Raw genomic sequence first — 25,184 nt, 5'->3', positions numbered from 1 at the left:
GTTAAAGAGAGTGCAGGCAGAATCTCTCACTCAGTTTTCCATATACATCCTAACTCACCCATTCCCTGGACTTCAGAATAGCTGTTGCTGCCAAAAGACACAGGTCTGCAGCAATCAGCAACAACATGAGGACTGACAATAAGACTAATTATTGTGATATTTGTCAGAGAAGTTACCAGACCTGGTGTTTCATGTGGATTACACAATCACTTTAAATCAAGTTAAAATTAGGGATGGGTACCGGTATCCGGTGCCATTATGGCACCAGTTCTGACATAAACGATAGTAACCAGACCGAAAAGCAGCGCACATTTCGGTGCATTTTTTTCCTGAATGTCACACACTTTGGATTCTAGCCAATCATTTTACCTTTGCAAGCATAGTAGGCGGGCCCAGGTACGTACGTTCTTTTAGAGCAGAGCTACAGATTAAAAATGCCCAAGGCAAAGCGGTCAAAAGTCTGGCTTTACTTCACAGCAAAAGCCGCAAACTCAGCAGCCTGCAACAAGTGCTTTAAGGTGATACTGTCAAAGGAGGCAACACCTCGAATTTGATGAAAAACCTGGCGACGTATAGCATTTTGTTAAAAGCCGAGAAATGCACCGTATTTGATAGCTTGCTGCGAGACCTCACACCATGCACATCTACTGCGGGTGTGGTGCCTGTTATCGGACCCGGAGCAACATCCCCAAAAACCCGAAGAGGAGAGTCCTGGCCCCTAGCCCTGCCAGTGTAGCAGAAATGATGACGGATGATGATGGCAGCAGCAGCCGTTCTTCTCTGCGTGCGTAGCTTAATGTTGTTCGTGTGTAATTTACGTTGAGTAGGCTAACCACGTTATTAAATTAATGCATGTAAGGTGAACTAGCAAACATCATCATAGCTACAAGCTGTCTTCTTGTTTGATGGCAGATGCTCCCTTCACCCTGGCCAAAAAGGCTAAAATGACCAAAGAAAAAGTGGAAAACAGCTAAACATGAGAGGTTTTTGGACAAAGTTTGTGTTCTCCATTCTTTAAGCACCGGTTCGAGCACCGTTTAAGCACCGGCACCGTTTCAAAAGTACCGGTTTGGTACTGGTATCGGATAAAACCTAAACGATACCCATCCCTAGTTAAAATAACATATTTGTCACAATTTATACTCACTGGAGGAGGCTGATGGGAAGGAAAGGGTTAAAATTATCAAGGCTGTCAGCCTGAAGATTTATTGGGAGAGAGGATGCCAAATCTGTGTTAGAGGATGAGGCAGAGGCTCTGTTTGACTGGCCAAAGACAGCAGTGCCTTCGGAGCCCACGCTGTACAAGGACACAGAGCTCGAGGACTTGGAGATGGGCTGAGAAGACAAGTGGTGGCCTGATTCTGCAGGAAAAGAAACCGTGAAGGTTTTTATGACTCCAAGTTTCTTACTATACAAATGTTTCTATTTATTTATTTTTTCAAATTAGTGGCGACAAGCACGGGTAAACTTCAAGTCTAACAGTAGAACCGGGTCAAGTTCATCATAAGAAAAATTCAAAGTTAAGATACAAATATATATTAGGTCTGAACAGTGATCATTAACATACTACAATAGTTTTTTACCTTGTAGCTATAGTCTGTTTAACATAGTAACTATGGTCTTTTATTAAGGCTTAATGATTAAATATTTATAGCATGTAGGTTTTGCATTATATATTTTCTATGTCTGGTGAATATAAACATTGACATACCCTTGTTCTCTTTGTCCTCCTGCAGTCCTTTAACAGCTCCCTTGTATATCATGACTTGAACTCTCTCCAAATCAGCAAGAGACACAGTCTGTTTGATGGGGCAGTGTCTGACTGCCCACTTCACCATGCTCTGCACCACATACTGCAGCACCGATCTCAGCTCAGCACTTTCATCCCACTGTTTACTGCCGGCTTTAGCTTGGTCACAGTTTGGACTGGACAGGGAACTCCCCGAGGAGTTGGGGGGCTCATGTTTTGGCACTAGAAGCAGATCTGACAGTTTCTCACAGCTAAAAATGACAGTCAGGGATTTCAAACCTCCAGTGAGAAGGTATGACACTCTGAGTGCCCTAAGTTCAAGTGCAAAGGCATCCATTCTGGAAGTCTGGAATGTCTGCAGAGGCTGAGCTTGAGAGGTCAACTCCTGCAGGTCAGTGATCTTTGCTGCATCTTTGGTTGAGGATGGTGACGAGACACTCTCATCTTTCTGCTCCTTTTTCCTTTCATTTTCTGTCAGCCACGTGACATCATCTTGTATGTCTTTATCCAGGTATTCTTTGATGTTCTCCCCAGAGTACTTCCTTCTCGGGGGCACGTGAGCACCTAGCCAACCCTGTTCCTCCAGCAGCCCCATCAAATAAATCAGATCTAACAACACTGTTGGTTTGAGGCCTCCCAGGCGGGTGACATCACAGCAGGATATGTCACAGGGATCCAGTGAGATGATCGGCGTGTCGCTGGGTGACCAAGAATTCATGGAGCTTAGTTATTGGGAAGGATGGGAAGAACCCACAGATACAGCATGGAGTGATACCAGGACGGATTCAACAGGGATTAATGGATTTAAGAATGAAGAGGAAGAAGCAAGAAAAAAAAAAGTAAGATCAGCGGGCTAAATGATGAAAATAAAGTAAAAATGTTAGACAGACTGTAGAGAGAGTGAAAAACAAACTAACAGAAAGGGAAAGAGTAGAATCATACACATGCTGAAAGGACCAAGACAAGAAAATATAAGAATCATTTCATGGAGGTTAATGAGAATCGTCATTTACGAAAAAGAGAAATAAATTCATCAGAAGTAAGTGGGAATATGATCTCATTTTGTAATACCTGACAGAGAGGTCTGCTTCTTCCCACTGTAGCTTGGCGAGAGAGCTTCCTTCCTTTAGAATGCCGAGAAGAATAGCTCGACGCCCGCTGGGTTTGTGCAGGCAGAGGCCTCCAGCACGGAGACCGCCATCGACTCCTCCAATCAGAGCAAATACCGGCCACACTTCAGTGCAAAGAGCAGCCAGCTTGGCCTCAGACAGACACCGACAGTGTGACAGCACGTCCTTTGTGTGATCACCAGTCAGGTCCTTGTCGTTCTCTTCCTTCTCATTGTGTGACGCACTGAGGCCTGCAGAGGAACATAAGACACTGACAGTAAAACAAAGCGTAACATCCATTTGGCAAACAAGTGCCACACACTCCTGGTATCCCACTGCAAGTTGATCATGAATCCTTAAACCTAAATAAAATCCTAAACAAGTGAAATGGACTTCAAGTGAGTATTGATAATAAGGACAAAAAAGTTACAAATAAAGCATAAACATAAGGGGTTAGTATTATTTTGGAATAAATAAATAGACCAGTGTGGGGAAAGCAGCTTGTTTAAAGATTAATTAATACTGCAGTTGGTGTACATCACTACATTTGTATACAGATTCAGTGGTCCCTTGCTATAATGCTGTTCACCTTTTGCGGCCTCGCTGTTTCTCGGATTTTTTTGCATGGACTTTTCCATGGTTATTTTTTTATTTTTTGGGGTTTTTCCAGCGCACTGTGTTCTGCGTCTTGATTGATTGACAATGGTCTACAGCCAATCTCGTGCTGTGTCTCTTGTACAGTACAGAATGCGTTCAACTTGTCAAATTTACACTCTTCGATTGCTAGCAGTGTGACTCTGAAGTGCTGTACTGTATGTTTGTAAGTTTTCTACCCAACAAACACAACAATGTCCACGAAATGTTTTGTCCCTGCGGGTTCCTTTGGTTTCATTCTATAATACTGGACTTATTTTTCTACGGTTTGAACTTTGAGAGAGTTTAAACAAGAGAGAAAAGTGTGAACATATTCATGCCTGTCTGAGAAAAGTGTATAAAGTGTGTAGTGAGGGGTTTTACAGCCTTAAAACATCTATAATAATTGTAAAAAAAAAAAGTTGGCTACTTCGTGGATTTCACCTATCGCGCATTATTTTTGGAACGTTACTCCCGCGATAAGGGACCACTGTAATATCTGAATTAATGCCCATCAGTCTTTCTCCTTACAGATAAATACAGACAGATAAATAGAGTTTTCTATACTAGCAAAGTGTTACTTAACTTTTTAAAGAAAACCTAAGTTAGGTGTGTTTAAAAGCGAGCAAGTTAAACATGTGACCGCTGGGCACGCTGTCTTCTCCCCACTGTCCTATCATAATAAAAGATTAAAAACCTAAAAGAAAACAGAGGCAGAATCACTATTTAAGGGGGTAAATGACCTGTACTGAAGTTTCCTGAGTTATCCTCTCTCAGCAGGGGACCAATGAGCTCCAGGTGGGTATGAATATACTGGTTTATGTGCGGGGACCACTGGTCACACTGGTGGAGCCGACGCAGCAGATGCACTGTTGACTCGAGTAGCACAGTAGCCTGGGGGCTGCAGAGAGGGTCTCCAGGAAGCAGACTGCTGGGCATGCCTCTCATCTGGAGATCACTCAGAGCCACCTGTGACGAGTACAGAATTTCACGTGTTTGGGGGGGTTTTGCAGTACAAAATATTTTTGAAACATATTGTGCAGTATGTGAAACAACACAAGTTTTTTCCATGTATAGCCCAGTGCAGTAATTATCCAGTAATATGATGTTAGGGCAAAGCCTGTATGCGTAGCTGCTTGTGTATCCAGATATTTAACGTTGCCCATGCTTATTATAAATCTGATTCAAATAAATAATAAATCTAATAAATCTGTGCAGTACACCGAGTACCTTCTCTCCAGGGTTACTGCTGTAGAATAACACACAAGGATATAGTTCATTAGCGACCACACTTTCAAATGCCAACTTTGGCTCCTAAAAGAAAAAGAAAACAGGCAGACAAAGATTAAACAAGAGCGCAGGACTCAATCTGAGGAATACTGACAGTAAATATTTGAGCAAACCTTGTCATTCTTAGCAAATGATACAGTATGAGCCTCCATGTCCAGGATGCAGGTGATGGTGTCACCCTGTGTAAAGGAAGGAAGTGTGCGCACCAGTTCCCCTCCATGGTAAAGGTTGCCACTATAAGCACGATACAGCCACATATCTGTAGTTGTATGGTGGTTGTGATCTCTAACTGGCCAGCGAGAAACACCAACGCACGTTCCCTCGTTGCCTCTATTCTCTTTGGTAATGTAGAACTGTGGAGAGAAGCGGCATAGTGTGGTAAATTCTAATTTATAAACTACAATTAATATAACAAACTTTGAACTGTGTAATTGTGGTCCATGTACAGAGTAAACTAGTACTCACCTTCCATATAAAACAGCCAGAGTTAATGGCAGTGGTTGCCAAACCGTAGCCTTTCCCTCCAGAACCATGTGAGAGGATGTTCCCGCTCTCCAGAGAACAGCACATTAGTTTGTGTGGGTCAAAGGAAAAATCTCCAATGGGAATACATTCATCATTGCTGCCAGGATTCTACGAAACAATGGATTTGATACATAATTAAACATTTGATAAAATATTAAACATGTATGTTATGTATTAAACACTTAATTTATATATTAATGTTGTTTTCTTTGTTCTTTTTAATTGCACTTACAGAAGTTTGTTGTGGAGAAAAAAAAATCATTTTGGGATCAACTTGAAATACAGGCAGATGTGAAATGTAAAAGTAAGATCAGAGGTCAAATCTTTTTGTTGTGGTGCAAACTACAATGTGGTATTTGGAAACCACATACTCCAGTATCATTTCCTAAACATTGCCAGTACAAAGAGAGGCAGTAAAATCTGACGGATAGTCTTAAAGATCCACAGACTTTAAAGACAGACCTTGAAGAAGAGGTCAGAGGTCCAAATTAATGTTTATATATAACGTTACATAGCATTATTATAACTTTGACCTTCGGATTAAGCCACTGACCTCAACAAGGAGAGCGCAGAAGTCAAATGTGACATGATATTTTAAATCTTTAAACAGTACTTTCTGTATGTTGACAATACACATCACACTTGGAAGAATGGAAGTTTTAAGGCTTTTTAAAAAACTTCTCTACCAAGAGGTGAAGTTTCAATGGACTGTTAACATGACCCCTCTACACCCCTGCAGCTTTATCAGAATGAATTCCAAAGTTTTCGAGCTATTGTGTTCACAGAGTGACACGCACAGGCGCAAACTCTACTAAAAACATAACCTCCTCTGCAAAAGTAATCTTAAGCAAATATTGCAAAATAATGTGTGTCAATGAAAAGATGTTAATGATGAAGTGTTTCTGCATACAGAGGGTGGTAACTGCTGTGGACAACACACTAAGACAAATCAGAAATCTCACATTAATTCTAAAAAAAATAAAATAAAATAGAATTTTGAAAAAAAAAAAAAAAAACTAGAAGTACATGACTGAAAGTTAAACTGAAAATAAACAAAGACAGGAAAATCCCATTTTCATGAAATAATAAATATAATAATAAAACATTATAGAGTTTAGTTTTATTTGAATTATTAAAATTCATTTCACAATCCTGATGTAATAATTTTGATAATTAATCCTACTTGTACATTTCTATCCTCTGACACTTTTCATCTCAGCCTACCACAGAGAACAGGCCCATCTGTTCCATCGAGTGGCCCCACTGTTTTCAGTTTCATTGCTGCCAGGAAAGCATTTCATTTTGCCGTAAACAGCATTTCCTCTTGGATTACTGCTATCCTTGGCTATTTTCAACAGAGAAAAAGTGAAGGCACTTTTTGACATTTTTATGTGGCTTTTGTTTGGCTGGATGAAAAGTTTAATAGACTGCAAAAATACTCAAATGTGATCTAATGTTTTAAATACAAAGATGAGGATTGTTTGTGCAACAGACATGATTTCTTTTCTGCAAATCAAGACAGTATAAAACACGAGCAAATAAAAACACACAAGTTTAAGGGTGTGTAGTATTATTTTGTGTAACCGTTTCTCTCAAAAGGTTATCAGTCTACAGTGCAGGGAAAGGACAGTTAAAAAAACAAAAAATGACTCCTATCACTTCAGATCACAGTAAAAACACAAATAATAAAACATAAGTGAGACATACAGAGAAGTGCACATGCTTAAGATGAGCCGATAAGAAGCTGCTGCTTTATTAATATGTAATGCAGTACATGGTGTTCATAATGTCTTACCCCTTTGTCTTTTTCAGGCATTTCTTCATGGTTGCTCTGACTTAGAGGCTCCTCCCACATATAAACAGACAAGAGCTGAAAGAGTTGTTTAACAATCTACAAGAAAACAGGAAAAAATACAAGTGGGTAATCCTGCATTCATCACCTTTAACATGTCATGCCAACCTGGTACTGTTCAGAACACTCAAGTATTCTTGACTTATTTTGTTCAATTGTTGCATTTACTATATTTACATGTTTACATCATACCTGTTCAATGTGAACGGGCTCAGAACAAGCAGGTAACAGTCGTTCTAAAACGTGGAAGGTCAGAAGCTTAGTGCGGAGGTTCTGGAAGCGTGGAGATCCTGAAGAGTAGAGTTTTGTGATATTAATTTTAAAAGCAGTGTACAGTCTTAACACAGATTTTTTTGGTTTGTTTTTTTAAATTTGCCTTACCTAAAGAGCACTTGTGTGAAATAATGGCCATGAGTGGATCGATCCATCTTATAAATGTAGAAAGTCTTTTCATTACTCTTAATGACAGTACACGCCTCAGAAACACCAAGAAATCTGCAAGCTGGGATTCAACTACTTTGCTGTTTTCTGCTCCTAAAACAACATAAAGAGAAGGAAGAACATGCTCAGAGGGGTGACTTGATTTAATGGTTTTACAAATGCCATATCCGCCCTTTATTATTTCTAAATTTGCCCCACCGACTAGATTTGTGTAGGAGTCCACATCGGTTTTCTCAGCTGTTCCCATCTCTGCTATCTGTTGCTGGTGGAAATTGTACAAGATGTTCTGGAGCTGCTCACACATCACCTCCATAAGGGCCTGGGATACATCGATAGGCAGCAAATCCTCACACGAGCTATAAGCACAGGTTAAATTTTTATGAAAATTTTAGACAAGGGTAAAGAAAAGAAAATACTTAGTAATTTATATATACTTTGTTTATTTATTTATTTATGTTTTTATAACCTCTTCATTCTCACCTTGCAGCTACAGTCAATATCTGAAGCAGGCGGGCACAAGCGAGCCTCACGGCTCCACCCAATAGCATAGATCCAGACGCTGTAGCTGCAAACCAGCCCTGGTTGATCAGCACACAGCTGTTGTTGGTCAGCGTGGAAAGAATTTCCAGGATGCCACATTTGATGACTAGCACCAGATCCACAGGCTGGTAACGGAAATTCAGTGCAAACATTGTGGCAAGAAGAAGGTGCTGGCAAGAACCTAAGTGTGACAGAGACAATATGTTAGATATAAATACCAAATATATATTAAAACCTAAACACTGCAACACTGTGTAAGAAAAAACCTACCTGGATGTTTTCTTTCAAACAGGACTCTCTGTTTAAGAACACGCACCACCTGCTGGTAGAAGGTGTGGGCTGCAGACTGTAAGTCTCTCTGTGTATCCACAGAAGCTGAATGTGTGCCACACTGCATTGAGAAAAGAAGGGGGAAAAAAAACACTAAAATGGAGCATGGCTACAATTTTCAGTGCCTTTCTCTTCTCCATCCAGATTACAAAGCATATTCATTACTTCTAAACCTCTTTCCATGTAACTATAAGATGTACCATGTAGTGCTGAGTCTCATAATTAGCAGAGTGGGAGCCAATGATTTGTGTTCCTAAGGCAAAGCATCCAGACAGGAACTGCAGCTGCACAGACTGCAACAAAGCAGGAAACTGGTTGGATGCTGTGGATTCACAGCTCTTTTCTTCCATCTTAGACAGAAAGGCTGACATCTGACACAAGGCCTCCAGCCGCATCTGATCAAAACAGACAGAGTTTGTAGATCATAAGAGACTTTCAAGTTCCTTACAGAACACCATTTCGGGCCCACAACAAACAGCATCAATTAATAATTTGTCATATAAAAGAAAGATTTGAATTACCTCAGCCCGCTGTTGCTGCTGCATAATGGCAAAAGTAATAGACTTTGGATCTGCCTGACTACAACTCTGACCAGGGGAAAACACCGTTGAGGAGGGCGATAAATGGGGCAGGCTTCCATAGACAAAATGAAACATCTGGTTAAGAATAGGCAAAGTGTTGTTGCTGTAGTGGGACATAGTGCTGGATGGGCTGATGCACTGTCGCAGGCGATCCCAAGCATCTTTCATTATCCCCAAAGAACACAGAGGTAAACCTAGAGCAAAGAGAGGCTCTTGTATGAAGGACTATAAAACATCTCATTCATTCTCTTAACATCTTTTTCTGGATATTATCTTGACTTGACAGGCAACAAGCTATTAAATTATTCAATATTATTAGATTATGCAGAACAGTTAAAACAGTCAGGCTGTCATATTGATCAAAATGTTTTGCCTAATGTGATCAGTCTTTATTTATTCTGCCTGCTACAAATTCTTATGTTATTTTTAAAGAAAATGATAAAATACAAATCCCCAAGTCCCATTTTGTGCAAAAGAGCACTTGGGTCTTGTTTCCCAAGGGTTACCTGACAATAATTTACCTGACAAACCCAGACTTGAGCTGTCTGGGTTTGTGTTTTTAGTAGAACAATCAGTGTCTATACAATCTCTTAACGACAGCGTACAAAAGAACTGCCTGAAAATGTAGGTTATAACATAATCAGTAGATGATCTGAACTTTCCACCTACCCATTTTATTCCTTGCAGATCCAGAGGTGTTTTTGGACTGATCAGACTAAATGAGACATAAGAGCAGTACATTAATACTGATGAAGAGCTGTAAAGCCAAATTCTGTTAGAAGATTTTGATAGTACAATATTGACCTGTTTTCTTCCACTGACAGTGACTGTAAGGGATTCTGCCGACAATTTCCTGAAAGATGTTGTGGACAGTTAGTGCAAAAACTGCTAACACAGAACACAAATACACTAAAACAAACACACACAGCATACCACAGTCTTTACCTCCCTCCAGTGTTCACAGCCTGAACGTTCTCCCTTTCGCTGGGTTCCACCCAAGCAGGCCTGACCCCCAGCAGAAGGAAGAGGCATCGGGACACCACCAGATGGCAGACAGCAGGCAAAGACAAGCTTTCCTCAGATTCCCCATTCTTCTCCCACTGCTGCTTGGAATCAGGCTCTCCCTCAGGGCTGGCTGGGCTCTCCACGCTGCTCTGAAGGGTGGAAGTGCCGAATGACTCGTAGACTGTCACATTCTGCTGCACTTGCATGGCTTCCCGAGTGGCCATGAATGATTCTAGGACTTCTGCAGGGACATCGAAAGATGTGTGAAAATAAGATGTGTCATATGTCTTTCTGTGTGTGTGGCTGTGCTGTTTATTAGAATAAGAACAAATACAGTTTGCATTTCTAACCTGACAGGTAAACACGACTGCCAAATCTGTCATCGTCTGCAACCTCTTCCTGGTTGTGGTTTGCTGCGGGTGACGGGGGCACCTGCACCTCCCGGCTACAGTGTCCTACTGATTGCTGCTCATTATCCTTCCCCACCTGCTCCACTGAGGTACATAGCTCTTGCCTTTCCACATCAGGACTTTGAGGAGACTGAGAGATCTGCAGTTTAAGTAAATGCTTTAAATACATATCTGTAATTTTACCTGATAAAAATGATCAGATTACTATAAGTTAAAAATCAATTAATGGACAGAAATGAAGCTAATCACAATCATGCAGCAGTATTTACAAAAACATACATTTTAGATAAACTGTTTACAAATTTGTTAAATGAAATCAGGATTACATATATTTAATTATACTGTAATGGTACCTGTTTAGTAGATGCTTCTACTTGTGTCATCCTTGAACTGCTTTTGAGGGTCATCAGAGCACTTCTGATTTTATAAACTGTTTCATAGATATACAACAGCATCTCACAGGGCTCATGGCTGTCTCAGCAGAGTAGATAAACACAGTGGAACAGGTTATACAATAATATACACTGAGGCAGGAAGAAAAAGTTTGACATACTAGAAACCCCTTCAGTGTTGTCCAATAGATCTTTGACTGCTTCAGTAAACTGACCTGTCCTGCCAACAGGCCTCACTCTGCAGGCCCGTGTGTTTCAGGAGAGCAGCCAGACAGCAGCGGCACACAATTTGCAGCAAACAATCACCTGAAGAGCCTCCATTCTCCCATTCTGCTATCAAAGCAATCAATACAGATCAATTTTAAAAAGACACAAAGAAAAACTTTCCACATTTTAACCAAAATTTAAAAACATCCATACAAGATTCTCAAAATAGGAAGTTAGTTCAATATAAGCTGTATTATTAACAATATACACTTTCAAAATTATACACATAAACAAGCACAAGTACCTTTGCCGTGAGCATAATCCTCCATCTTCTGCCATATGCCACCTGCAAGTCCTCTGGATGAGCCCAGTGCCAGTTCCAGTAAAGTCCGGGTTTCTTCAGTCAAGCTCAGCTCAGTGAGTCTGGCATCAGTACTGCCCAGCAGCACTACCTCGGTCAGCCATGTCATGCTTGAGTCTACAGATTAAAGCAACATGTAGAATGTTAATGAAAACTGCTCAGGATTAACTCAGACTATTTTCTTTGTTCTTTAAGAATAACGATAATGATACCTTTCATTTAAAAAGGTCAGGCTTCTGTGTGGCACAGTATCTTAAATGTATATATTTTTATCGTGACTAAGGCTACGTTCACACTGCAGGCGGAAGTGCATCAAATCCGATTTTTTTGACCCTATGCGACCTATATCCGATCATGGTATGACAGTGTGAACGGCACAAATCAGATATTTTCAAATCCGATCTGGGTCACTTTCGTATGTGGTACTGAATCCGATACATATCCAATGTTTTAGAAAGCGACTGCTGTTTGAACGGTCATGTCGCATTAAATCCGTCTTTTGCGTCACTGACACAAGACAGACGCCAATTATCAGCGCCGGAGAAGCGCCCGAGAAGACATCGCGAACGCTTCCTGGCCATCCAGTGTAGATGTTAGTGAAACTGTTGGGAAGACAATGTGAACATTTTATTTGTACTGTGTAATCTGCAGATTCTGACAGAAATCTGCAACTATTCTTTGAAGCACTGCTCCTCTCTAAAACAGCAATAAGGATAATTATTAGGTTATTTATATTATTATGTAAATAACAAAATAACTTAAAGCAAAAATTGGGAAACATAAAATCCGAAGTCTTTATATTAAGGGCTGTCAGTCAAACAATACTGTTTGCTCTGGGTCTAAACAGAGCGCGTTGTGTGTGACGTCTTCTTTTGCGCATGCGGGCTGCTTTGAGCGTTCACACTGGAGCGCGTTTGCTGTCGCATTTTATTTGTGGTGTGAACAAGCACACAAAAAAAATCGGATTTGATCAAAAAATCGGAATTGAGCATTAAGACCTGCAGTGTGAATGTAGCCTAAAACTAAAACAACTGCCGTGACTGTAATATCCTCTTGGCCTGGAGCTATTAAAAATAACTAATGCCATTTGGCACAGCTAAATGAAGGCTTTTATTATTACCAAACCGATCATGGTAATATGGTGCAAAATAAATCTTGCATTAAGGATTTACGAAGCATTTGCACATGTGAAAACCTGAAGAGCCAGCAGCATGTTTTCCTACCCAGCTGTTCAAAGTCCATCTCCAGGCCATTCCTGAAGAGGACATTTGATAGCCAGACCTCTGACACTTTCTCCTGGAGGGACAGCGGCGAGCCTTGCAGCATACCACCGAGGCAGCGGCCAACTGCCAGCGCTACAGACCTTTCCAGGTCCAACAGCCAGGCCCATCTGCACTCCTCCTCCTCCTGCGGCCCAATGCTTGTGTTTTCTTCACTTTTATCTATAAGAAATATCACTTGAGATTGTTAGATTGGTCTAGTGTAACAATGCAGCAAACAATGCTAAAGAAATAAATGTCCAGCATAAATCTAAGGGGCATTGAGCTTACCTGAGCAGGTTTTCTGATCTTTCACTCCTAGTTCTTGTTCCTCCAGCAAGACAGTCTCTGGCAGCAACCTGTTGAAGTCATTGAGCTGCTCCAGCAAGCCCAGTAGATGGCTCAGCAAAGGTTGAACTGTGCCCAGGGGCAGCAGGAGCAAGGAGTACATTACTTGGCACAGCAGGCTGCCAGACACTGAATTGTATAACACCACTGGGACAAGAGGTGAGAGGAGTAAAGGGATTAAACTAACTGAAGTGATGATAAATATAAACAATAAATATAGCAGTCAAGTAGAGATTAAAAATTACTTTTCAGATATATAAATGATTAGAAGGGAAGTGATTTTGTGTTTTTTGTAAATAAAAGAGCAGCAGAAAATCCCTTTTTAAGTGGTGTAGCTAGGTGAAAATAGCGCACACTTGCCAAACACTAAAGCCATTTTTCTTACCTTGCAGCTTTTTGATGATTTGTTTGTCTGGGGCAATCTCCTTTAACAATTTGGTTGATCTCCTGAGGGTCTCAGTAGCGCAGGGAAGCAGCAGGTAAAGATGCTCACGAAGCAGTGCTACACTGCTGTCATCCTACAGAGCCAAAAATGCAAACTTAAATGCAACTGCAATACTAAGGTTTGGTATGCCAGCACATTGTACCCTGAAACATTTAGAAATGTGTCATTCGCTTTCTATTGAAGTGCTCATTTCTGATGAGGTACCACTCATTTTCCTTCACATTTGGCAGAGTTCCTTGTTTACCTCGGGGCTGGAACTGATGTAGCAATGAGCAAGCAGGTGTTTGTGAAGTCCAGAAAGCAGCTGGTGAAAGTGAGAAGGAGGATCCATTTGTCCCTGACTATCGCCAACAAGCTGCTTGTCGCTGTTTTTTTCCAGTTCCCCAAATTGCTGCTCCTGTATGAAGATAAAGACCAACAGAAAGCATTAGGAAGAACGGGAACAAAGGATCAGTGTGTGAGATAGCTAAATACAAAAATAGATGATTTGAAATGAAATGTAAACATAGAAAAATATATATGCGAGTCGGGCGGCGGCCAGGAGCGGAGGTCCTGGCGGACCAATTCCTGGCTACAAAGACTGGCAATTGGGACATGGAATGTCACCTCTCTGGTGGGGAAGGAGCCTGAGCTAGTGTGTGAGGTTGAGAGGTACCGGCTAGATATAGTCGGGCTCACCTCAACGCATGGCCTGGGCTCTGGAACCAGTCTCCTGGAGAGGGGCTGGACTCTGTCTCAGTCTGGAGTTGCCCCCGTGAGATCTTCAACGCACACCTCTGGCAGAGCTTCAATAGCATTCCAAGAGAGACTGGGGACATTGAGTCCGAATGGACCATGTTCAGCACCTCCATTGCCGAAGCCGCTGCACTGAGCTGCGGCCGCAAGGTAGTTGGTGCCTGTCGTGGTGGTAATCCCCGAACCAAATTGTGGACACCAGAGGTGAGGGGAGCCACCAAGCTGAAGAAAGAGTCCTACCGGGCTTGGTTAGCCTGTGGGACTCCGGAGGCAGCTGATAGGTACCGACAGGCCAAGCGGTCCGCCCCGAGTTCCTGAAGGCTCTGGATGTTGTAGGGCTATCTGGGTTGACATGTCTCTCCAATGGTGCGTGGAGATCAGAGTATGGGAGTATGAGGTGACTGGCCCATTGCTACGGGCCATTCAGTCCTTATACAACCGTTGCAAGAGTTTGGTCTGCATAGCCGGCAATAAGTCGGACTTGTTCCTGGTGGGTGATGGGCTCCGCCAGGGCTGCCCTTTGTCACCGATTCTGTTCATAATTTTTATGGACAGAATTTCTAGGCGTAGCCAAGTGGCGGAAGGCTTTCACTTCAGTGGTCTCAGGATCTCATCTCTGCTTCTTGCAGATGATGTGGTCCTGTTGGCTTCATCAGGTGATGGCCTCCAGCTCACCTTGGAACGGTTTGCAGCCGAGTGTGAAGTCGACTAGTCACGATTACGTCGACTATTAAAATCGTCAACGACTAATTTAATAGTCGGCGCGTCGTTTGAAGCTTTGTTAGATCCCAAAAGACGCAGGAATAAGTAGCAGGATTTAAGAGTGTAATAACGGACTGAAACAGAAGATGGCAGCACTGCATGTACAAGGATGCCAGCTGCCGTTAAACCCCGAAGAAGAAGAAGCTGTGTCCCAGAATTCATAGCGCAGCCCAGCTCAGTTTCCAACTGCAGCTACTTCGTTTTAATATTACTCTTATTATTCTTTCTGGGTCACAAAATAAACGTTTGACATATTTTCAGGTGAGAATGTAGCTGTGTAAACCTCAAATATCTGCTCAGTTTATCAAGACACCACATATTTTCAAAGCGCTCCGACGTTTTCGGAGACGTCTGTTACCCACTAGCTCGATAGTTAGCCGAGGTTCAAGGCTCACTGGAGCCCGTGAGAACACCGGACTCCCAGCAAATCGTTTTCAAACCCACCGCCGTCTTTCGCTACTCAGGTTAAACATACATAAGTCACTTAGATAACTTAAAAATGATATTATTTGGCTTTTTTTTAGTATTTTATTTGTTCCTGAGTAAATCGGTTTGGCTGAGATCAAAGTTATAGTTTTTACACAGCTGAATAAACGTCAAGCAGACAGCTGATTATCAGAAGTGTGAGATGCTGGAGAATATACTCCGGTGTCCCGTTATATTTTAGATAGCAAGGAGTTTATTAAACTTCACCGAAACAATCTGCAAATTTCATTAAAATTTAATAAACTATCATCTTGTCTTTATTTTTAGTTACCACATACCTTAAACACTTAAAGCTGTAAGCTAATGATAGTTATATAAGAGCAGATGTTGCTGGTGCAATAAGCTGTACGTTTTATGTCCAATGGATGCATGATCTGATTAGTCGACTAATTGCAAAAATAATCAGTGACTAGTCGGCTATCAAAATAATCATTTGTGGCAGCCCTAGTGTGAAGCGGTGGGAATGAGAATCAGCACCTCCAAATCTGAGGCGATGGTCCTCAGCCGGAAAAGGGTGGAGTGCCCACTCCGAGTCAGGGATGAGACCCTGCCCCAAGTGGAGGAGTTTAAGTATCTCGGGGTCTTGTTCACAAGTGATGGGAGAAGGGAGCAGGAGATCGACAGACGGATTGGTGAAGAGAGAGCTGAGTATAAAAGCGAAGCTCTCAATTTACCGGTCGATCTACACCCCTACCCTCACCTATGGTCACGAGCTGTGGGTAGTGACCTAAAGAACGAGATCACGAATACAAGCGCCAGAAAATGGGGTTCCTCAGAAGGGTGGCTGGTGTCTCTTTTATAGATAGGGTGAGAAGTTTGGCCATTCGGAAGGGGCTTAGAGTAGAGCCGCTGCTCCTCCACATCGAAAGGAGCCAGTTGAGGTGGTTCGGGCATCTGACAAGGATGCCCCTGGGCGCCTCCTGGGCGAGGTTTTCCGGGCATGTCCCACCAGGAGGAGGCCCCGGGGCAGATCCAGGACACGCTGGAGAGATTATATCTCTCGGCTGGCCTGGGAACGCCTTGGTGTTCCCCCGGATAAGCTGGAGGAGGTGGCTGGGGAGAGGGAGGTCTGGGCTTCTCTGCTTGGGCTGCTGCCCCCTAAACCCAGCCCCGGAAAAGCGGAAGAAAATGGATGGATGGAACAGTCTGACTGAACAGTAAAAATGTGGACAATATTCAGAAAACCTGCTAAAACTTTAAACAAAACTACTTATCAAACCCCACTGACACACTATTGATTAAAGTCTTTATTTATTAAAACATCCATCCATAATCTGGGTCTACCCAGGGGTCTCTTCCTGATTGAGTGTGCCTGGAACACCTCCAAAGGGAGGCACCCAGGACTAATCCTAAACCTAAGATTCTTAAACCATCTGTGTCCTTTTGACATACGGGAGCAGGGGCAGTACTCCAAGATCTCTGTGGATGCTTCTTACAGTACCTTCCTCTCTATGGCTGAGCCCAGCCACCTTACAGAGGGCACTCATTTCAAACGCTTGTATTTGTGATCCTACTCTTTTGATCTTTACCCAGATTTCATGACCATAGGTGAGGGTTGGGATGTAGGTGGCCTTGTAAATTCAAAGCTTTCAGCTATGCTCCCTTTACCTCAACAGTTCAGTACAAACATCCGTAACAGAGTTAAAAAACATAAATACAAAATTTAGGAAAACAAAATTTGACATGGGAAAGAAAAGTTCAAAATTAACCCTGAAAGCACTAATTCAACCTAAAGTGAAATCTTTCCCCATTTAACTCACAGACAAGTCACACACACACACACAAATGCCTCTATTTCCTACCGTGTAAAATCCTATGCTAAGCAGCAGGGTTCTCAGCAGCACCTCTGCTAAGTGCAGAGGGTCACAGGTGTCAACAGAGCTGGATGAAGAGGGTTGTCGGACTGACAAAGGAGTCACTGGAGGCCCCAGGGCTGTCACTTCTCCAAAATTGCTGTAACCTAGAAGAGAGGCTACGTGGCTCTGGTCCTGAAGGCTGCTGAGGACCATGTCTAACTGAAGACGCTTTAAAAGACACAGAGTGAAGAAGAACAGATGGTCTAGCTCTTCATAATTTAAATGTGAATTTATCAGAAACATTGCTGCAGAGAAGTCTTAACAATTTCACTATCACTTGTTTTCACAGCGTTCCAGCAGTCTTCAACACATTGCCAAGCAACACTCCAACTAAGCACATCAATTTAGCAGACACTGTTATCTGGCTCCAAATATCCATCCATTTGTTAGCTATCCAGTTCACTGTCATTACTAAAACCAGGAAAAACTAGCAGTGAAGGATGAATTCTTATTTAAAACAGTTTAAATACACAAGATAAACAGTGGTTAAAAATTCAAAGCAGACTATTTCTAATGAGCTAAGACACAAATGTGGAAAATACACATCCTGTCACTGCAGCGCTGCTAAAACAGAACCTTCATACCTGTCCTTTGGAAAGAACATTCAAACTCTGAGGGCCCTGAGGAAGGAGTGAGAGGAGCAGCTCCGTTCTCTCCCGAAGTGGAGGCAACAGCAGGGCCGCACCAATAGACAGCGTGTTCAAAACTGCCTGAGGATTGATAGGAAGGGTAACAATCATCATCATCATCAAAATACATGAGATCAACAGTTAGTGCTTCTTTCAGTAAATAAACAGGTTGGCCACATGTCTGATTACACAGAATGGAAGCTTGTAAAACTTTTTCTCCAATGAAGTTTATATACATGTATACTGGAATTTATATAGTGCCCTAACCACTGATGTCAATTTAACAGCCATATACAATCATCTGCAAACCTGCAATAACACATATAACACAGACACACAGAACAAGACAAAATATATAATAAGGTCCTTAATACCCCTTGAAGAGTTAGAAAAAAAAGTAATGGTAACAGAGTTTTCTCTCTATGTTTTAGGTCTTTACCTTACAATATAAAGCACTATGAATGGACTGTTGCTGTGATTTGGTGCTAGAGAAATAAAACTGAAAGGAATTGTTTAGTAAAAGTACTTGACTGAATGGAAATATGTACCGGTGTGTTTCTTTTTTTAATGCAGGTTAACAAAAATAAAGTAAAATATATATAAGAACTGAATTACTTGAAAAAGGAACTGGTAAGAATATAAGCCTGGTCTTGGAGTGCAGCCCCTGCTCCTGGCACAGAATAAATATCCATGCCAAAATATTTCATGAAACGGACTTGTGGTTAAATTCAACCAAGAAGCTTGAAAATCTCAGATTAATAGGGTTCTTGGTGAGCTCCATAATGTTTTGGTTTATAAGCCAGCACCAGCACAACCCTACTGCTGTATTAAACCTGCTGTCACTGTAGGAATACTTCAAAAAATAGTCCGCTTACTTGTTGTATGGAGTCTGGCATGTCAGTGTCTATTAGCCTGAAGAGTAGGTTTCTCAGGGGCCTGCCCTGAGCACCCAGAACCATAGCACCAGTGCCTCCAGCGTGGGCCAGGGACAAGTGGATGGACAGCAGCTTCATGCACAGCAAAATAAAATGATGGTGGTCCCTGAGGCACAGAGAAATTCATATAATTTTAGTTTGAATGAAAATTCCTTGAGGCAGATGAGTACGTTTTTGCTAACTGAATGGAAATATCACACCTTTTACAAACGAAGGGGGCTGGTGGGGTGTCGTCACTAATTCCATCACAATAGCTTTCCAGGAAGTTGCGTAAATAAGTGAACGTACTCTCCTCCAAGTCCACACAGAAGGGCCTGTGCCACGCCACAAGCTGCCTGAAAGCAGAAGCACAAATATTTAATAACTAATATGAAACACAGTTCTGTTTAAAAGTGTTGGTTCTCCACCAATTTCTTTACATTCTGCTTCAAACTGTATTAAAGTCATACGGGTGGACAGCACAGAGCAACAGAGGTACACTGTACTTTGGTTTAATGATTAGCTAAGGGATTACCTGTCAGTTGGAACTGCGGTCCAAGCCAGACTGTGAGAAGTGCCAGCTGTAATTTGCTGTATCGAAATGCCCTCTAAACCAAGCACTTTCTTGGGTTTGGAAATAGGTGTAGAAGTGTGACCCTGCCCACACTGGCCCATGGTGTTATTTCCCCATGCATACACTTCGTTCTCTGACGAAAAGAAAACCAGGTACGTTGCAGCTGGAGCACATTTCTTTTATTGTAAGTGTAATAATCATCTGTTAAGGGAATGTGAGCTGCTGACGATGTCTTACCGTGGGACAGAGCCAAACAGTGGCTGTCTCCACATGAGATATCAATAATCTTGGTGATGCTCAGGTCTTCTATCAACCGGGGCCTCAGAGCTGTTGTTTCAGAGGAGCCGCATCCTAAACATGAGCCACAGCCCCACGCAAACACCTAAAGAAAGAAAATGTTTTGTTTTTAAATCTATGAATTACTGACGGATTCATCTACAGAATAGTAGTAATCTGTAGTAATTATGTGGTAAACACTAATGAATTAATGGTCAGAACTACAACTTTATACTAAAGAAGTGCTAATAGAGAATGAAAGCAACATTTGTTAATAAGACTTTGGTATATCCCTTTAAAATAAAAGCCTTCACCAAATAGTTTTTTTCTTTTTTGTCTACAAATTAGTTTTAGATCATGTGTTTTTTCAAAGACTTCACACACAATAGCAGTTTAATTAATTTAAATCTAACCAAAAACACTTCATCTCACCTGTCCTGCAGAGGTTAGGGCCAGAGATGACTGGCTACCAGCACACACTTTCCTGATGATGAATCCATGCAGGGATTCTACGACCTTGGGCCGATACACACGATTGGTGTCTCCGTGACCCAGTTTACCTGCAAGGATGAGTCATATCTGAGCATGATAGGGCACAACATATACTGCTGTGGCACTGTCACACACATGAAATCTTGCTTTGAAAGTACTTAAATTACACTAACTGTGTTAAAATCGAACAGTATACCATCCACTCACCATTATCTCCTCCTCCAAAGGACCACACAGTACGCCCATCCTGAGCCACAGCGATGGTGTGGGAGCTGCCACAGGCCACCTGCCCGACACCACTGATATCCTTCACTAGTGTGGGCATGTTCCGACTTTGGCTGTCACTTTGACCTGGACACAGGACATCAGAGGTTGTTGCTATGCTACCAGAGGAATGACATCACTTTGAAGTGGCTGAGACAAGATCGAGCAATTTGAGAAATAAGCTGTGTACCAAGTCTGCCAAAGTCCCCTTCGCCCCATGTATAAAGCTCTCCATCATTAGTCACAGCAGCACTGTGTCTGTAGCCAGCAGACACACAAACAACAACCTGTAAAAAAAAAAAAAAACAACAACAACAACAACAAAAAAACACCACTATTTATTTATAATTATGCTAAAATCAATTGACTTATAACATTTTTTTTCCCTACAAGCTGCCATTTCCTGCTTACTTTGCCCAGCAGCGGTCCTTGTATGATTTTGGGATACTTTTGTGTAGCACTGTTGCCATGGCCCAGTTTCCCATATTCTCCATCACCCCAGCTGAAGACCTGAAAGAAATATTTGACAATTTACACTGTATTAATCGGTTTAATTAAAATGTAGTGGTAATGGAAGACAGTGAATTACAACAAGTATAAATCATCACCCACACATGCGCATGTTTGAGTGGGTGTGAAATGTGTGAAGTTTAAAATATTACAGAACTGGCCTTTGAAAAGCAGGAAAGCTCCATCACTTTTTCACAATGTTATCAGGTATACCTGTTCAACTGCTCATTAATGCATGTGTGATGCTATCATGGTAATATGGACAATATTTCTGATAAATGTTTCCAGCACCATGCTGAATCTGTGCCATGAAGTTTCTAGACAAAAGTCCAACCTGGTACCAGAAAGATGTACCTAATAAAATCTCCGGTGAGTGTATACATATTATATCGCAGTTGTAGTGTCACAAATCCCGCATGCAAACCTTTAAAATATTTACTAATAGTCGTTCTAACTTCTTACCTCTCCCTCGACAGTGATGGCCAAAGTGTGACCATCGGAGCCCTTGGAGGAGGACACTTTCTTAATGTTCCTGTGTGGTTCAAGTACAAGCTTCTTGGGCATAGACTGGTTGTTGGAGTCCCCCAAGCCCAGACGGCCATAGCTGCCCTTCCCACATGCTTTCACTGAGCCATCCGCAGACACAGAGAAGGTGCAGTACTGGCCTGCTTCAATCTAACAGAAGATTAAAGTGGACAGCATAGGAAATGTAAACTGGCACGCTAAGATAATTCTAATGATTTATTAATGTAGTTCTGGTGTGCTTTCAATTTTATAAACTCACAACAACACATTCAATACAGCACTCAAATCAAAGGCAGCATTTTCACCTGTTTTATTTGGAATTTTTGTTTTGTTAGCACAGTTGGGATTTTTAGCATCTGTAACCATTTTTTAAAAAGACAAAACCCACCTCAAGTGTGAGGCATGTGGAAAATCTATTAATACCACCACAAAATTAGAGATTATCAAGTGTAAAAACCTCAATAAATAATAGGAACATTAATCATTTCATTGAATTAGTTTAAGCCCTACCCTTGTGGCTTGTCATACCATTTGGGCATCACTGAAGCCCTGCGTCAGTTTTGGCAGCAGGATTTTCTCCAGTGTCCCCTCTGCCAGCTGATGGCTGCTGTTGCTGCCCCACACATACACCATGACTGTATTGCTCTCAGTGCCGGGAGCAGCTGCATCCGTGCTACACGAGCACAGGCAGTAGGACGCTAGGTTACAAATCTGTCGGCGTAGAGAGAAGCCTTTCAGGTCAGTTACTGTAAACGGCCATGAATTCTTAATAGTGTCGATATGCATGTCAATAAGACTTCACTCACCTCTTCAAATAAGCAGAGAGCTGCCTGGGAGAGTCGACAATGTCCATCTGCATCCTTCTTAAGCACCTGAGTATTGACGGGATCGCCACGAAAACCCTGGAAATAAATAGTTGTTGTTGATCCTTCAGCATAGTACGTTTTCACTTTGACCTGACATTCAGTGTATGTAAATGTTGCATGCAGATTTGGATTTATAACAAAATGAACTTGTATTTGCAGTCCGTTGTTTTCGGTACCAAATATTTCAAAACCTGATGTATCGGAAGGAAAAACATTTCTCTCCTTAAGAACAGCGACATGCCACAGCATGATCAAACAGAGACTGAAGACAAGCAGGCAACAACATAGCTCTTTGTAGGCACACTAGTGAGTGGAGAAAGCAGCAGGCTGTATTCAACTTGTATTTGTCTCACTAGAAACAAATGAGCAATCTTCATCTTTTACACTCACCAGCCACTTTGTTAGATAAGGCTAGTTAAATGTAATTCAACCTAGCAGCACCAGCTATGACTCCAATACTTAGACTGAATTTGACCACCTCTACATGATAAATAATGTGCAATATAATGAAGTCGTTGGCAACGGCCATCTCTGGTTGCCATTTGTACAGAAATATTACAAAGCTGATTAACCTGCTAAAGGATGACTCAATGTGCATATCTATAGAGGACAGCAAGGCTGACTCAATCCTAATCCTTATCTGCACATTAACCCATCTACAAGCTTCAATGACACACTTCATTTCTGAAAAGGACAGCCTACAGAAGCATGAACGTGAAAAGCCATTTTCCTACTTTAGAGACAATGGGGCTTTTATCAGTATGTTCATGAAAGGCTGTGAAAGTTACCAAAAATAAACGCATGAAGCAACCGTGGCTCTAATTCAAATCACTCTGAAAGTGGAACAGAGCCACAGCATGTGAACTGATTGTACTTAAACTTCTGTAAACTAATATGTCCAATATATCACATGATTGCAGGACAAATCTATCTCAGGCAATTAAAGAAATACCATCAGTGACCGAGTGTAACATTAAAAAAAGTACGATTACTCCAAAGACTGATATGAAAACAAGTCGCATACCGAATATTGCCTCATTTGGAGAAGAGTTTGATGGATGACATCAAAGCCCACACCGGCTGACTGCTGGGAGCTCAGTGAGGAGGAGGAGGAGGAGGAGGAGGAGGAGGAGGAGGAGGAGGAGGAGGAGGAGGAAGACAGTGTAGGGGTGGAAGAGGACATGGAAGCAGCCAAGGCTACCTCCACCCCCTCTAGCAGAAACTTCAGGGAGCCTCTCTGCATGGCCAGGCCGAGCAGCAGCTCCAGCGCCAGCCTCCGACCAATCGGGTCTGCGCCACCGTTCCCGCTGCTCACCGATGTCTTCTTCAGGAAGTCAGCCACCTGTGCCAGACAGTCCAGACCCACTGACGGGATCTTATTCTCATTAGCCAGAGAGAGTGGTGGCAGCGAAGTCAGGACAGAGGACGCTGTGTTGAGCACATCGTTGCAAAGCACAGACTCTGGATGAATAGAAGCTGCGTATTTCCAGTTCTGCTGCAGCAGCGAGAAGAGCAGACTCAAGCCAGTCCTGACACCCATTTCTATTAGAACATCGGTACCCGACTTGATTTTGGATGCTCCCCCTGGTAGGAAAGGCTCTGAGGCCGGCTCAATTTGCCCACATTCAGTTCCGCTGTCTTTGGAGTGGGAGGGCAGCTGCACACGGAATTTGTCATGGTATTTGCTGTGAAGTGCATAGTAGATCCTCTGTAGAACTACCAGCCTGTGGTGGAGATCCACGGTGTAGGAGGTTTGCGTCAGCACGCGGTGAGCCAGCCATCGCTGGCTACGAAGCAGGGAGGACAGGTACTCTTCCTTCTCCGCAGATGCACTGGACTCACATTCGAAGTCCGGAAGGCGTGGGCCTGCGAGTTCTTGAACAGGTTGGGCGAGGGTCACCACTTCCTTGTTGTGAAGGAGCTTATCGTAGAGCGCGGCAGCACCATGCCTCCTGGCTGTCTGCAGGCTGTCCTCTGCCGCCCAGGAGCTATTGAAGTGCTCCTGCCACTTCAGCAACACATGGGTCTGACAAGGCACCATGTCTGAGCATTATCTATACTCTGATGTATACCTAAAAAAAAAAAACATATCAAAAGAGAGGATGAGGCTTAAAGAAAGTCTAATATAGAAAATTCACACATATCCACTCCAGTACAGATTAACACAAAGAATTGCACATCTCTCTTCATCACAAATTTACAGGCAACATTTGCTGCAGAAAGCCAGTGTTCTGATGCGTTTTCCTGCCAAGTGCATTCAGTGTGAAGGTGTCGGGTTTCTCCTTAGCGTCGGCACTTGTCCAACATACACTACATCCAGGATATTGCCATAGGCCCGGTGGGTATCACTGAAATAGGTCAGCGCACCCTATGATGGCAGCTAACTAGCACACCCACACTAATGAGGAGGGTGTGTTTGTCTTACAAGTTATTACGCCACAAAGCACAAAGGGATGCAATACAAAATAGCACATGTCAAATTTAAATTCATAATTCATTCATTTAAAGTTGGTTCCCTAACCCCACATCCTCACCTAGTGATCTGCTGCATTTTTGTTGGCTTTCCAACCAAAATAAGAGCGTGTCTGTTTCTGTCGCCTGGAAATGATGCATCTCCAGCCAAGCAGCTTTCCAGCTAGTGGGGAAAATAATGATTTTACTCATAATATTTTGCAGATAATCAGACACCAGCTGGTTAACTGCATCCACCCCCTTGAAAGTCATTACATTCATAACAGAAGCTAAGCCACAACAGTCCTTGTAACGGTCACAATACGAAGGTCATATTCATAGCACTAGTAGGCACGACATTCCCCT

The 25,184-nt window shown here is 42.3% G+C and overlaps 1 protein-coding gene across 8 annotated transcripts in view; it reads right to left on the bottom strand.

The window, feature by feature from the left end:
- The window catches only part of LOC102313550 (probable E3 ubiquitin-protein ligase HERC1), a 43,155-nt gene that overhangs the window by 15,918 nt on the left and 2,053 nt on the right, over nt 1-25,184 (bottom strand). For 3 of the 8 annotated variants that reach the window (XM_005948910.3, XM_042214905.1, XM_042214906.1), the window contains exons 2-41: nt 23,392-24,439; nt 22,308-22,403; nt 22,030-22,212; nt 21,439-21,651; nt 20,878-20,976; nt 20,657-20,753; nt 20,410-20,553; nt 20,143-20,270; nt 19,672-19,816; nt 19,396-19,567; nt 19,082-19,216; nt 18,822-18,987; nt 17,902-18,027; nt 17,264-17,485; nt 13,723-13,875; nt 13,419-13,551; nt 12,977-13,180; nt 12,650-12,868; nt 11,370-11,543; nt 11,074-11,191; nt 10,820-10,937; nt 10,407-10,605; nt 9,997-10,297; nt 9,856-9,904; nt 9,721-9,766; nt 8,992-9,245; nt 8,671-8,865; nt 8,411-8,531; nt 8,081-8,321; nt 7,799-7,956; nt 7,541-7,693; nt 7,352-7,449; nt 7,103-7,198; nt 5,248-5,415; nt 4,896-5,135; nt 4,723-4,806; nt 4,236-4,461; nt 2,822-3,110; nt 1,712-2,472; nt 1,148-1,361 (exon numbers count right to left, since the gene is read on the bottom strand). In XM_005948910.3, coding sequence (XP_005948972.1) covers nt 1,148-1,361; nt 1,712-2,472; nt 2,822-3,110; nt 4,236-4,461; nt 4,723-4,806; nt 4,896-5,135; nt 5,248-5,415; nt 7,103-7,198; nt 7,352-7,449; nt 7,541-7,693; nt 7,799-7,956; nt 8,081-8,321; nt 8,411-8,531; nt 8,671-8,865; nt 8,992-9,245; nt 9,721-9,766; nt 9,856-9,904; nt 9,997-10,297; nt 10,407-10,605; nt 10,820-10,937; nt 11,074-11,191; nt 11,370-11,543; nt 12,650-12,868; nt 12,977-13,180; nt 13,419-13,551; nt 13,723-13,875; nt 17,264-17,485; nt 17,902-18,027; nt 18,822-18,987; nt 19,082-19,216; nt 19,396-19,567; nt 19,672-19,816; nt 20,143-20,270; nt 20,410-20,553; nt 20,657-20,753; nt 20,878-20,976; nt 21,439-21,651; nt 22,030-22,212; nt 22,308-22,403; nt 23,392-24,408 — 7,955 coding nt within the window. In that variant the 5' untranslated portion in view covers nt 24,409-24,439. Of the gene's footprint in view, nt 1-58; nt 88-1,147; nt 1,362-1,711; nt 2,473-2,821; nt 3,111-4,235; nt 4,462-4,722; nt 4,807-4,895; nt 5,136-5,247; nt 5,416-7,102; nt 7,199-7,351; nt 7,450-7,540; nt 7,694-7,798; nt 7,957-8,080; nt 8,322-8,410; nt 8,532-8,670; nt 8,866-8,991; nt 9,246-9,720; nt 9,767-9,855; nt 9,905-9,996; nt 10,298-10,406; nt 10,606-10,819; nt 10,938-11,073; nt 11,192-11,369; nt 11,544-12,649; nt 12,869-12,976; nt 13,181-13,418; nt 13,552-13,722; nt 13,876-17,263; nt 17,486-17,901; nt 18,028-18,821; nt 18,988-19,081; nt 19,217-19,395; nt 19,568-19,671; nt 19,817-20,142; nt 20,271-20,409; nt 20,554-20,656; nt 20,754-20,877; nt 20,977-21,438; nt 21,652-22,029; nt 22,213-22,307; nt 22,404-23,391; nt 24,440-24,901; nt 25,055-25,184 lie in introns of those variants that run through there. The other 5 variants (XM_005948913.3, XM_042214907.1, XM_042214903.1 and 2 more) reach the window with 5 other exon arrangements.

The sequence above is a fragment of the Haplochromis burtoni genome, unplaced genomic scaffold, assembly GCF_018398535.1.
Source record: "Haplochromis burtoni strain Fernald_Lab_line unplaced genomic scaffold, NCSU_Asbu1 Contig_626, whole genome shotgun sequence".
NCBI classification, from domain to species: Eukaryota; Metazoa; Chordata; class Actinopteri; order Cichliformes; family Cichlidae; genus Haplochromis; species Haplochromis burtoni.
This window is presented reverse-complemented; position numbering and strand designations above follow the sequence as displayed.